A 13227-nucleotide genomic window follows, 5' to 3' on the forward strand; every position below is an offset into this window, starting at 1 on the left:
ATCAGGCGCTTGTATATATAGTTAGAGAGATTGGGGAAAATATCATGAACATAGCTCGACTGTTGTAGGCTCATGCTGTGTTGAGAAAACCGAAAAATATGCTATGCTAATAATTCTTTACTTGGCACTTTAAGGTAGTGAGCAAGGATATCACTCATAGGAACACCTAGACTCCTGAGCTCTTTGAGACACCATTCAATGTTAACTTGGTCTTGTTGTTTGATGGCTTGTCGGTAGATGGCATTGATACAGGATATTCTGTTGTGATTGTCAATGACAATAAAATCATTGAACTGATTAGGTAGAAGGACTTTTTCAAAATCAAACCTGCTCTCTTTCTTATTCAACGCAGTCAATCCTTTAAATATGAAAAGAGTTCTGCTCAAGCTGTTGTTGATTTTGGTGGTGAAGTACCCAAAGATCTTGCTCGTGAACAAGTAGTAAGCGGGATCCAGTGTAGAGAGCTTCTTAAACTGTCGACAAAAGGTTTTTAGAAAAATCTCTCTGTCACCATGAGCCTCGGGCAGATATAGATAATGCTCCAAAACATGGATGTAACCGATCTTGGAAACGGACACATCATTTTTGAAGCACATTTCAACACTTTGCTGGACTTTGTTTTGACGAAGAAGCTTTTCAATAAGGGCTCCAAAATCATGCAGGCTGAGTCCTGAAGGAGTTTTGAAAATAGCTTTGAGTAACTTGTCTGATGCTTCCTCGTTATTTTGATGCAAAAATGATGAGAATAAGGACGACAAGGACCTCCTCGATAGTGGAGCTTCAAGACATTTGGAAAGCTCAGCGAACTCGGCCTGTTTATCAGGAGACTTACCGTACACTAATAACAAGGTATCGATTACCTTCGGGTGTCTTTGAAGATCGTGAGGGATATCCTCCGAAAACTCCGCCGCCCAGCCAAGGTCTTCATCTACAAGTCTCTCCAATAATGAATTGAGAAGAGCAGCTTCATTTGACATTGTTGCAGGTGAATAATTCTGAAGCTCCTTCCAAATATCTGTGGCTCTGCACAAGTTTCCCTTATCCATATTAGCTCTAAGAACCTGTAGAGCGATTTCAGAATACCTCTCATGCGATAATAGCTTGTCTTTGATGTTGTCATAAATATAGTTTGCGTAAAAAGGAATATGTGGTTCATGAAGCATGCAAAGGAGGGCATCGAGTAAAACATTAAAAGAGACATTGTCGACGCCATGTAGATCTATAAGTTTTGTGATGGTGTATGCAGTGAAAGAGGGCTCTAACAGAGAGCCCAATGTCAAGTTCAGAATTAGGAGCTCTAAGCTCGGGCGATCTAAAGATGTGCCCATCTCGAGTAGTTGGATTGCAAAAGAGGGGGCCATCAAGGGCTCGCCAGAGGAAAGGCAGACCTCAGAAACAAAAATGGAACAAAGCTCGCTCAACGAACTTCTTTGTTTTTTATATACTGAGAGTCTCCTTTTGGTGCCCGAGGAGATTAGCTTAGCAGCGTCCATTTTTTGTAGAGTCGATACAAAATCCTCTATTTTTCCCCGCTTCAATAGCTCAAATAGCTCATGATACATCATTGCACGTACTGCCTTGGACTTGGGGAACCCCCATAGCAAGAGAGACAATATGTCGTTATTGATCGCTGGGTAGAGCATGATGTCTCCAAGAAACAGCTCATTCTTGGACTTATAGAAAGCATGACACTTACGGCAGGATTTTCCAAATGGCTGGTCCTTGATAAAAAGACTATAGGCGTGAGAAAGCCGCCCAAACGCTGCTAGGACCTTCTCAGATGCCCCTGGTGATGGCACTTTTGTAGACCTGATTTGACTGGTTTGATGCGATAGGAGACGAGGTTGATAACAACTGATTCTGATATAATGTAGTGGCCATCTATGATGCCGTAGCTGAGGGATCATGTCGGGATTGTGGGAATTCAGGAAGAGAGATGAGTGGTGATGATGTAGGAGTAGCTGAAGATGAGGATTTTCCTGTATTTAGAAACACAGCAGACGTCGTCCCAGCAAATGGTGAAACATGTGTAAAACTGAATACTGAAAAGAAAAAAAAAAATAAATATAAATATAAATATAAAAAGTAGGTTCAAGAAAACGAGAGTCTCAAAGTTGTTCTTTTACGACTTGCTATGCTCATAAAGACTTCCTTCCTCAAAGTTAGTAGTACTTCACTTGTTTTACAAAATGGCTGCGAAAAGGTATCAACGTACATTAGGCGAAAATAAGAATAGGATATAGCGAAAGAAGAAAAATTTTCCGGAACGTCTCCAAATAAAGAGTAGCGAAAGTATGAGTATCAGTCATTAGAATTAAAGCAACAAGGCAGCAGCAAGCAAAGCGCCAAGCGGCGTGGTTGCAAGTCTCACAGCTCCCCCAGTGTACTGAGATACACTAGCAGAGGGCCCTGGCTGGCCAACTTGGGAGACAGAAGGAGCAGGAGCAGGTCCCCCGTGGTTGCCTTCACTGCCATGGCCCCCTGGACCTCCTGGACCACTTGGGCCGCCTGGACCACCTTTGCCACCGTTACCTTCTGGCTGTTCACCCTTTGGCTGTTCAACGTCTCCACCGTTTTCACCGGGACCGCTTGGACCGCTTGGACCGCTTGGACCGCTTGGACCGCTTGGACCGCTTGGACCGCTTGGACCGCTTGGACCGCTTGGACCGCTTGGACTGCTTGGACTGCTTGGACCGCTTGGACCACTAGGTCCACTTGGTCCTTCAGGTCCACTAGGTCCACTAGGTCCACTAGGTCCACTTGGTCCTTCAGGTCCACTAGGTCCTCTTGGTCCTTCAGGTCCCTCTGGTCCCTCTGGTCCCTCAGGTCCCTCTGGTCCTTGTGGTCCACTAGGCCCACTTGGTTGTGGGTGTTCAGGGCCTGGCTGAGTTGGCGTATAAGTCACAATAGCTGTACTAGTTGAACCGGTAATTGTCACAGTTGTGGGCTCAGTGTGAGGGCCAGTGTGGCCGTCAGTTGGCGTGGTCTGAGACTCAGTACTTGTTTCTGTGCCAGTACTCGTGTTTGAAGTGGATGGACCAGTGTGAGAGTCAGTTTGCTCAGAAGTCGTCTTCGAAGTAGTAACAGAAGGTGGTTCAGTGCTGGGGCCTGGCCCTGAGGTGGTTGACTCAGTTGATTCGGTTGGCGTTGTTTCGGTGGTCACATTTGTGGAAGAGCTTGACTCAGTACTGGATCCAGTTTCGGATTCAGTGGGCTTCGTCTCTGAGGAAGTGTTCGTGGAGGTAGTTGGCTCAGATGAAGTAGCTGGCCCAGGTGAGGTACTTGACTCTGATGAAGTAGTTGGCTCAGTACTGGTTTCAGAGCTTGAAGTGGTCTCAGAGCTTGAAGTGGTCTCAGAGCTTGAAGTGGTCTCAGTAGAAGTAGTCTCAGTATTGGAGGTCTCTGAACTGGAGGTAGTCTCAGTACTGGAGGTCTCTGAACTGGAGGTAGTCTCAGTACTGGAGGTCTCTGAACTGGAGGTAGTCTCAGTACTGGAAGTAGTCTCGACACTAGAGGTAGTCTCAGTACTGGTCTCAGTAGACGACGTTGCCTCAGAACTGGAAGTAGTCTCAGTGGAAGTAGTCTCAGTGCTGGTCTCAGTGGAAGTAGTCTCAGAGCTCGAAGTCTCAGTACTGGAAGTGGTCTCTGAAGATGTCTCAGTTGCAGGAGGAGGGTTCAGTGACGAACTGCCAGAAGGCTCTGTTTTGGACGACAGTGAGCTGGTAGTCTCCGAGGTTGAGCTCTCGCTTGTGGTGGTAGGTGGAACAGTCGAAGAAGTAGACGAGCTCAGCGAAGTAGTGGTGGTTGTTTCACACTCACACACCCAACACTGCTTGTGGAACCTTGGTTGTAAGTTTCTCACCCTGTTGAACACTCCCAGTCTTTTGGAGAGAGGAGAGTCCACATCTCTCTTCAAGACGTTATTGAGGAACCCATCCACATCTCCCACTTCGGTGATTTCATCTCCAACACCTCTTTCAACAGTGTAGGCATAGGAGTCCCTGGAAAAAACAGATTTGTAGGCACGAGCAGCTTCTCCTTCTGGCTCCAAAGCAAGACGAACCTCCAACTTATGTGGGAGACAGCACACAACGCCGGCTGGTTTGTGCTTGTGTCTCTTCTCGAGCATCCGTTCCGACCTCACTCTCACTCTGGCCGTCCACTTAGTCCATGGAATTCCCTCCATTTTGTTGTCTCTGCCAATCAACTGCACATCTTCGACTCCAGTGCCTTCGATAGTCAAGCTACGCACCTGGTTGTTGGAAATGGCCTTGGCTAACTCCTCATCCTCGGCGGTCTTGAAATTCAAGGACAACTCGTAGACGTTGTCACCGACCTTAGTGACATCACTGACTGCCACTCCCGCATCGATAAACTCGGGGCCATCGTTGGAACGACGATGATGGCCACCTTTCACCCAGTAGTGCTTAGAAGGTGTACAGTAGTCGTCGTCAGCTGGCAAGGTGGTAGTGCCGATGGGCTTGTTGTGTAAGTGCCTTGCCATCAAGTACCCACTATCAGCAGCCACTACACCTGCAAGAAGTAAAGAGAATCTCATTGTGGAGGTGAAGTTTTAAGATAGAGAAGATTTTGGAAAGTACCGGGGAGAGCCTTGCTTTTTATATACGGCAAGAAGCCGTAAAATTCGTATAAGAATCGTCCATTGGCAGCAGTGAGTTTATTATTTTCTCGTCAAACCTCGTTTTGCAATGGCTGCAACTATTGATGCAAATCTTCGACAAACGCATGCACCAACTTTGCGTTGCAGAAGTCAGCTGTAACAATCACCGTATCTTTCCAAAAGCGGTGTGTCGTCTAGAACATCTGTTTGAGGCCTACAACATCCTGGTTCTTTAAACCGCTGGTGAGACAATTCAACCTGACAGCTAAGCCGTGCGCATTGTACATTGGCAGAGACAAACAGCTCGATTGTTGACCACTTCTAAAGCCTCCTGAGGGCGGCCCCCTGGCTCATGAATATCCCTGACTATATTCAACGTGAAAGTGGTTCTTCCTGTGTCAACGGCACGCCCATTCTGGGCATTGTGAGCGGCGAGCCCAGAAGAGTTTCCGCTCCACTGCGGCCGCCTCCAGCATCTACATGAAGAGACGAAGACGGCAAAAGTAATCTCCGTGAGTTGGTGCTAAATTATTTTTGGTATTCCAGCCTCACTGTCCAAGTTCCCAGTGAGAGACCTCTCAAAAGACCCAGAAGAAGCACATGCCGTCCTCAACCTGTAGGGTTAAACTTTAGTCGGTGGTAAGCCTCATCTTAGGGTCACATCTAAAGCTCGTCAAAGAGACGGGATCGGCGCTCCACGAGTCTAGGCGTTAGACGAGCGCAGTTTGTAAAATAGAGACATTCGTCAAAATATCGCATCCTGAAAGCGGCATCGCTGCGTCTGTTTCTGGAAAACGCAGTTATCAAGTCGCCCGGGTTGCCATAATAGAATACGCTTGATTTGTGGGTGCTACATCCTCTACGCAGTCGGATCGACATCGGTTCTTGCTCACTCCAGTTGCTCTGCTTTGTCAGACCATCTGACGTTATTCACGAAAGAATCCGATGCAGCAACAGAATGAGCCCATGGCTTAGCCGTTGGTTACGGAAGCGTTTACGTTGAGCTTTGGAGCTCATGGAGGGGAGAGAGAAAACCATGCGTGCATAGTCGAGGCACGCTCGAGGCACGAATAAGCGATTTTTGTGGGGCTCCCTCGCAGAGACGAGCTCGCCAATGAGGACCCTTGCTGAAAGTTGTCGTTCCATGTGAGAGTGAAGAATTTTCCTCGAGGATTCCCGGAATAGGAACTGGTGAACGGCTTTTTTTTTTTCTTTGGTGGATCCGAATTTCCGCTTTAGGCAGACACCTTCGTACATGAACAAAGAGCTACTGAGGGCCTCTCTATTGCAAATCACAATGGTTCTGCTTCTTGTCTTGCGCTCAAGGCAGACGTGCATGTGAAGCGCCACTGGGGCAGAAACCTCTCCAGAAACTGCCTCCGCGAGATGCGGTATACTCGCTTGGGCAGATCAATTCTTGGCCTTGTGAAAGCGGCCATTGATCAGAGTCTGAATTGTGGTTCTCGATACCCGCGGAATAGGACTCTGCTTCTAATAAACCTCTTCGTGTGCTCTAACTAGCAACCGCTCGGTCGCAGTCCATAGATATTTTTATGCACGTTATTTTTTTGGCTTCCAATCCTTCTACCTTAGTCCTTTAGCCCCCGAGTGGCTTTAGAACCGTTCGGTTAATCTGTTCGCTTGGGAGTTGCCCGACTGCCTGTGGTTCTCCACCAATCACACAAGCTGCCCGGCTTTTAGAGTGTCTGGCACAGGAGAAAATGAATGCGCCTGCCTTCTACGTCTGACAATAAGGCCGTACTTATCAGTAACTCTCGCAGTTCCGTTTACTGATAGTATTACATTACAAGCAATACAAAAACAAAGAAATAAACAAATCGCCCCGGGAATCACTCGTGCCCCAAGCAAAAATTAGTCTGCAAAGTAGCTACAAGCGGAAGAATCGGACACAAAAGGAAACAGAATCACATCATGCCAGTGAAGATCTAAAGGGCCGTTACGTGAGCAAGCCGATAAATCCCAATAACGTCCCTGAGGTTGAGAAAAAAAGACACTAATTCGAGACTTTTCTGCCCAAATAATCAGCCAAACACGTTTCCTTGTTGCGATGTTTTTAAAATTCCCTCAGTTCAATGGCGCTCAAAAAAGATATTCTTTCCATGTGTCTGCATGGCTATCTGCCAACTGCAGGCACTAGATGTGCGCCGAAGCAACCTCGTGCATCGAAGTAGCACAAGATGCCTAGACGAGCGAGCACTCCGCATAGCGCAAATCTTTCGAGGCTCTGAAAATTTTAGCACAAAGAAAAAAGCGGTAGCACCTTGAAACAGTGCGAAACGCGAAGGCAGTGCGTTTTTAAAGATATTGGGGCAATTCTGAAAAGTCTCTAGTCACTGAAATTTCCACGTTCTCGAAATAGAATCTATATGCACCTGCAGTCTCTCGCTTGTTACAATTGCACATCAGCATTCTTCTCGTGTAGGATTACTCAACACCACTACTTCTACAATAGACGTCTAGGCTTAGGTATGGCAGGGAAGATTGAGATCATAAAAACCTCTTTCATGGACTTGACCAAGTATGTATTTTGCCAAAGGTGCTTGTAAGGTCTTCGTCTGGAGTATTTCTAGCTTTGTAAGCGACAACGGTACTCAAGAGTTCACACCCAAAGCTGGAGCCACGAGGCACGGAATAGCAATATCAAGTTTTGAAAATTTTTTCGGCAACGCAAATGAAGAAGATATTGTCCGCGTCGATCACTGTGTGCGCAAGGATCTTCTTTTGCGAATTACCCTGGGCTAGACGTCTGAATAAGATTCACAGGAAAATGCAGAGGGCGTCTTGGGGCGACGCCGAAAAAGAGACCTTTCTGATCCTTTTGGGCGCACAAGGCGGTATGTGGGTACAAAAAGAGTATTGCAATAGCCATTTTGCGTCTTCGTAATCTGCCTTAAATGGTAGCTGGCACTGGTGATATGAAAGTAACCCGATGTTTGCATGATTATTTCAGTCATAAAACCGATGCAGCGTCCAGTTTCACCGAACATGAGTAACCCTGGCAACTTCCATTTACCCGTGAGAGCGCATGTTGTAGATTGTTCGATGTGTCTTGATAATTTTGCGCCCAACTCACTAAAGTCTGGTAATTTGTGTCAAGATTGGTACAAAATCCTCTTTCCGAGGCAGCCTCAGGTCGTTCCTTATTTGGTGCAAAAGGTATTGATTAGTTTCAAGGGATGACAGTAGTGAAAGAATTGGTACAGCTTCTCTGCTGACGCTCGAGGAGGCCTAGTGGAAGTCTACTTCATGGAAACTGCGTATTTTGTTTTCTTAGATGTGTTTAGTTGTTTCTTAGGTGGTGTCTGGGTTATTGATGATTTATAGTAAAGTATGCTATCTGAGAGTCTATGTCGTCAAGATCAAAACATACTGAGTCCATTCAGTGGTGAATTCAGCACCAGCACCGACGTAAAAAGATATACGTGCGAAAGGCTTCGGTTTACCACTTCACAAGGTAGCTGCTTTCTTGGCTCTAGGGCCGTCTTGACAGGTATTGTCCCTTGGCCATACTTTCTACTCGTGTGCTTCTGCCGATGCATTGTTACTGGCAGACTCGAAGTAGGAACGTAGTAGATCGAGCATCTAAGGAATGAGAGAACACACACTGATAAGAATCTTGAAAAAGGGATCATCTTTGCCAATAGCATGTGCGGCAGTAATTTGAGTGATTGATTCGAGTAGCTCGTTACTCAACTTGTCCAGAGAGATTCACCAGCATAAAAAAGTAACACCCTGAACAAAACTGTAGAGTCCCCTACTACCGTCAACACCTTGTGTGCCCAATTTGGTCATTGTTACCACCGTCATCGAAACTCAGTCATGTGTGATTCATAGGCACATAATCTCGTTGGTGTATTGGCATTATAAGTGTCAATGTTAGTGAGAATTCAACGGTAGATCCGGTTCATTTCGAATGCTCACCAGTATTTTAGAGTTCGTGGTCAATCAGTTGCAGTACACGAGCAGCACCGTCTTTCAGCGAGAGGTACCTCTTCTTGGTGTTAAAAGCAGCATTGAGTTGGAGGACAAGGCGTTAATGTGATCGAACAATCATCCTTCCGCGCCCTACTTTTATTCTGATATCCGCTCGGGCCATCTAATGCCTTCCTCGTTACCAAATTACTCAATATCGTTGACACTGACCTAGGGCCGTTCATTTCCCTGGCTTTTTATTGTGCCCTTGTGCTCCTCGATCCCGCAGTCAACGATCAAAGCTGAAAAATTGTTGCTCGCCACAGTTACGTCACAGACAAACCACAACGAGGAAAAACAAATTCAGCATCAAAGATTGACCAACTCAGAATGTAATGTTTCTGCAAAATGATGAGGTCAAAGGCCCAAATTGTACCGACTGTAGTGGAAGTGTCTTTTACTGGGGTAATTATTATCCAATGCAATAACAACTCCGAGAAAAAAAATATAATAGTGGACCTCGCTGAAAGGGTTGTAAAGTGAAGGAAAGATGGGAAAAGGGCCAGAAGCCCTTACTAAAACAACTTTCCACCGACGACCATTTTGGTTGCCTTGTGCTACTTGCAACGCTTCGTTAACTCGTCTAGTGGCTGCAAGTTTCACCGCAAGCGCTCGACCCGCATGTACTTATGGATTTGCATCGAGGCACGTCGTATTGCATTAAACTTGCATAGGCGTGGAACATGAGCCTCTAGCGTTGTAATAAGACATTGTTCTTTAACTTTCTCTTGTATTTGATTCCTTACAATTCAAACAATATGAATGAACAATCTCTGCCCCCTATTTTATGCTTAGCTGTGGCATCCACTTCTTAGAGTTTTACGAGTCTAAGCGAGGCTTTGATAATAGGTAGACTGTTCAAGAGACTCCACATTATTTATCTCATGGGAGCTTTTTGCAGCAAGAAGTCTCTCTTAAACAGGTTTGGGCTGAGTAATAACCTTTGGACGAACTTCTCTTGTTGTCATGCAGATTGCCTGGTGAATGCTTCATAGCGGGCTCATGAAAACTCAAACTCGAACTCTTAGGCTGCCGAGAAAGATCGAAACAAAAACCTCCTCAACGCAAGCTTTTCGACGTAAGGAGGCTTGAGTAAGGCGTATTGTCAAGGAAGACGTATGACTTCGCATTTTTCAAAATGCTTAAGATCAACGACTTGGTATTGTAGAGATATTGGCGCTCTTCATTTAGGTATGTACTTTCTCTAGCCTTTTGATGATGGTTTTTGTCAAATGTCTATGGGGTCAAATTTGAGGAGGTCATTTCAAATATGACTTGACCCCTACGCTTTCACGTAGCAAATTAATTGCAAAGGTTGCCTTGGTAGGTATTCGAGGTATGGAGAGGGGTAAAGTTAACACAATGGAAGTTGATCTCCACATTTGGCATCAATGCATTGTATGGCTTGATTCGAAGGCTAAATGTCGAAAATCCCGGTCATAACTCAAATGACTTGACGAGATACTGCCTTCGCCAACTTTCGGCCAGCCAAAGTGGCTCCTTGAACAAAGCTAGTAGTATATCTGTAGTCGTGCGAAAGAGTAGGCTGGTCGTTGACTCAAAATGCCTAGTTGCAATTCTGTCTCTTCAATCTCAAACAATACTGCAATCGATAAGGCTTAATCCGTACATGACTTTCTGCACATGCTTCTTGATTAAAGGCCAATCCGCCCTCCTTTGTACAAACTCATAGATTTCCTCCTGGCTGAAAATACCATTAAACTTCGTCAAGTCGCTGATGAGTTGCCCGATGGCTTTAGCATCTTCTCCACCAATCAAATAAATCGAGCCAACCTTTTTCAAAGCCTGGAACAATGGAAAGATCATGCGTTTGTTGCTTTTAACGTGTGTAACAATGAAGTCGTAGTAAAGATTGAGGTCAGAAATGAGCGTCACAGCACCATCCTCTGAAATAGTACTTCGTTTCAAGCACTTCACTATGACTTGAAAGAAGCGCTCAGCAACCTCTTGTTGAAAAACCTCAACAATGGGTTTATCAGCACAATCGACAAGCAAATCGATATTATCATCAAGTATCTGTACCGCATGTTGTGCAGCAACTGTGGGGCCCTCGAGAACATGAACCTTAGACGGTGGTGGATTGTAGTCCGAGTCTTTTAAACGAGAGATGTAAACCGACTCTATTTCTTTGAACAATACATCAATACCGATGTGCAAACCGTCGGCCACATACTTGTCAACAAGAGCCTCCGCAGATTTCTTACTTTGCAACGACGGATTGAGAACCAGGTTTTCGTGCTTCAGCAATTTTCTCTGCATAATTTCCTCTTTGTAAAAAATATCAATCATTTGAACAATCACATCCGCCATGTTAATGGCTTCAAAGAAAATGACAAGGGGCTCGATTGCAGTTTTCTTGTCATTATCAACTATAGACACGTCTCTTGGATTGTAATCCTTGAGGTATTTTAAAGCCTTGTCGAATCCCTCTCTAAGATGGTTATTGGATATTCCGTCGACGACATTGATGAACTCTTCTTGCATTGCTGCATATGTATCGAAACGCAATGCAGACACGGTGTAGTCATCAAACAGAAGGAGTCGGGCAAGGGATGTCTTTGTATCATTGAGAACATTGAGAGACAATTCCGGACTGAAGACGCTTCGTAAAGACTTGATGTTCTCGGCCAAAATTTTAGCCTGTGCCTGTACCTTTGAGTAATTCATAATCTGTTCCCCATTGTCAGTCTTTGTATTATCCTGACTGTTCCCGGTAATGGTGAATACCTTTTTGAAACTCAGTAAGAAGTCATTTTTGGACTCTACCTTTACGTGCTTAAGAATTTTCTCGGTAGTCTCCCTTTCCCTTTGGACCATGTTTTCTCGCCACTCGGCAATTTTCTCAGAGCATTGCTGCTTGAAAGCAGCTTTCTCCTCATTCAAATATTCAGCGGCAATTGATTCATACGAAACGTCAAGAAGCAGTCTTGTCAAACGCACATAGCTTTCGCCGACGTTTTCACTTGGATTGAGTTTTTGGAGGAAGCCCTCTGTAAGCTTCACATAAAGCCGTGTAACCATTTCAAAGTAAGTTCCACGTTCCTTCGATGTGGACACTAAAACAAGGATTACGTCTTGGAGTTGATTAGAAATTAACTCTTCGCTGACCTTGTACATCATAGGAATTGTCTGAGGAAAGATTAAATCAATTACTCTCGAAACGTCATTAAAAACGTTGGCCAAGTCCTGAATAAAAACATCTAGCCTGGCCTCATTTAAGATCCATTGCGTTGGTGTATCCTCGTCCTCCTTGGTCAGATCGGCGAGAAGATCACCAGTCGGCTTGATAACAAAAAACTCGTTTACGTCAAATGCGTCCAGACTGAGAAACTTGGTAGTATCGTTATCAAAGCACACTTTTTGGAGAAAAAAGTCTATAAGGGTTTGCTCATTCTTCAATTCGACAAGAATCTCCACGAACTCTCGTGTTCTCTCGTAGTCCTGAATATCAAAGTGAATCTCTAGCTCTCGTAGTAACGCATTTTCAAAGATCTCTAGTAGGTCGGTGATCTTTTCACCCACGATACTGCGTACTGTTTCTTCGGGGTTCATGGCATTGTACTTCAAGAGATTGCTTAATATTTTTGACTGCTCTTGCGGGGTGTGGAAGCTCTTAAAGAGCTTGAGCTTCTCATACGGAACGTTCTCTTGTAAGTCAGCGTAGAATATGTGCAAGCTTCTTCTTATTCGGAGGACCTGATACTTTGCGATTTTGGGGATCTTGTATATTCTCTCCAAACACGTCAATGGGTCGTCTAGCCACTCAAACTTCAAGCCCACGAGCTCATCTCGTCGTGCAAGTAGTCCTGTTTGCCACACGCCCATCTTATCTAGCTTATCGATCCAGAGTTGCGGGTCATTGACTGCTTTGTAGGTGTTTCTTGATATTTTCGAGAACAGAAGCAAATCGGGTACATCAAGAAACCAGGCGATGGTTTTGGCCACCAGCAATGGAATCACCAGCGGATTATACACGTCGATATCGGCATTCCAGATGACTTGGGCCATTATCGGGATTCTTTAGAAGCACATCAACGTAGATACTTGTTGATATGTGCGGTATGCAGGTCACTTACTTGCCGGAGGGTTCACCCGATGGAAATTTGGAGGCGTAGTGGTGGTAAAATGAAAAGATATAGAGAGGAGCGTGATTTCTATGGATATTTTCTTATATAGGTTCGTATTTTGTTGGTTTTGTGCTTCCTTAGGTGGTGATGCAAAATCCACGTGCCTACTGCTGCACGGATATGGTTGATCCACAAGATGCCGAAGGGTGAGTCTATATGAGATCCTAGAAGCAATTAGAAAATGACTTCTCGTGAATTTGGAACATCTTATTTTCCTTGGAATGAATTTTAGTAAAGCACTTGAAGTAGTGACTTTGGCAATGGTGAGATTTGAGTGAGTAACGAAGCAGGTTCCCCCTAGAGATCAATGAGGGACGATCGATCATGTATTTCAAAACTCAGACTGGTGAACAACAAGATGTCGAAGGCTATGGACTGTTTAGATAGTCAATGCTTGAACCCAACGACTTTCGCAGCAATAACGCCCTTCTGTGCCACTGAGCTTCAACTTTCCCAAAAAGAACA

The 13227-nt window shown here is 45.0% G+C and overlaps 3 protein-coding genes across 3 annotated transcripts; all 3 read right to left on the minus strand. All coding sequences in view use genetic code 12, as the record gives it.

Moving 5' to 3' along the window:
* Positions 1 to 101: 101 nt before the first annotated feature.
* On the minus strand, positions 102 to 1643 carry CJI96_0001186 (uncharacterized protein; the record flags this gene model as incomplete). The annotated part of the gene is made up of 1 exon (XM_029033197.2): positions 102 to 1643. One exon carries the CDS (start codon positions 1641 to 1643, stop codon positions 102 to 104), a length of 1542 nt encoding a protein of 513 aa, XP_028891789.2.
* Positions 1644 to 2314: 671 nt separating this feature from the next.
* On the minus strand, positions 2315 to 4558 carry CJI96_0001187 (uncharacterized protein; the record flags this gene model as incomplete). Its single annotated transcript, XM_029033198.2, has 1 exon — positions 2315 to 4558. The coding sequence occupies one exon, from the start codon at positions 4556 to 4558 to the stop codon at positions 2315 to 2317; it is 2244 nt and encodes a 747-aa protein (XP_028891790.2).
* Positions 4559 to 10207: 5649 nt separating this feature from the next.
* On the minus strand, positions 10208 to 12643 carry RCY1 (Rcy1p; the record flags this gene model as incomplete). Its single annotated transcript, XM_029033199.2, has 1 exon — positions 10208 to 12643. One exon carries the CDS (start codon positions 12641 to 12643, stop codon positions 10208 to 10210), a length of 2436 nt encoding a protein of 811 aa, XP_028891791.2.
* Positions 12644 to 13227: the final 584 nt, after the last annotated feature.

Source organism: Candidozyma auris, chromosome 1 (assembly GCF_003013715.1).
Source record: "Candidozyma auris chromosome 1, complete sequence".
NCBI classification, from domain to species: Eukaryota; Fungi; Ascomycota; class Pichiomycetes; order Serinales; family Metschnikowiaceae; genus Candidozyma; species Candidozyma auris.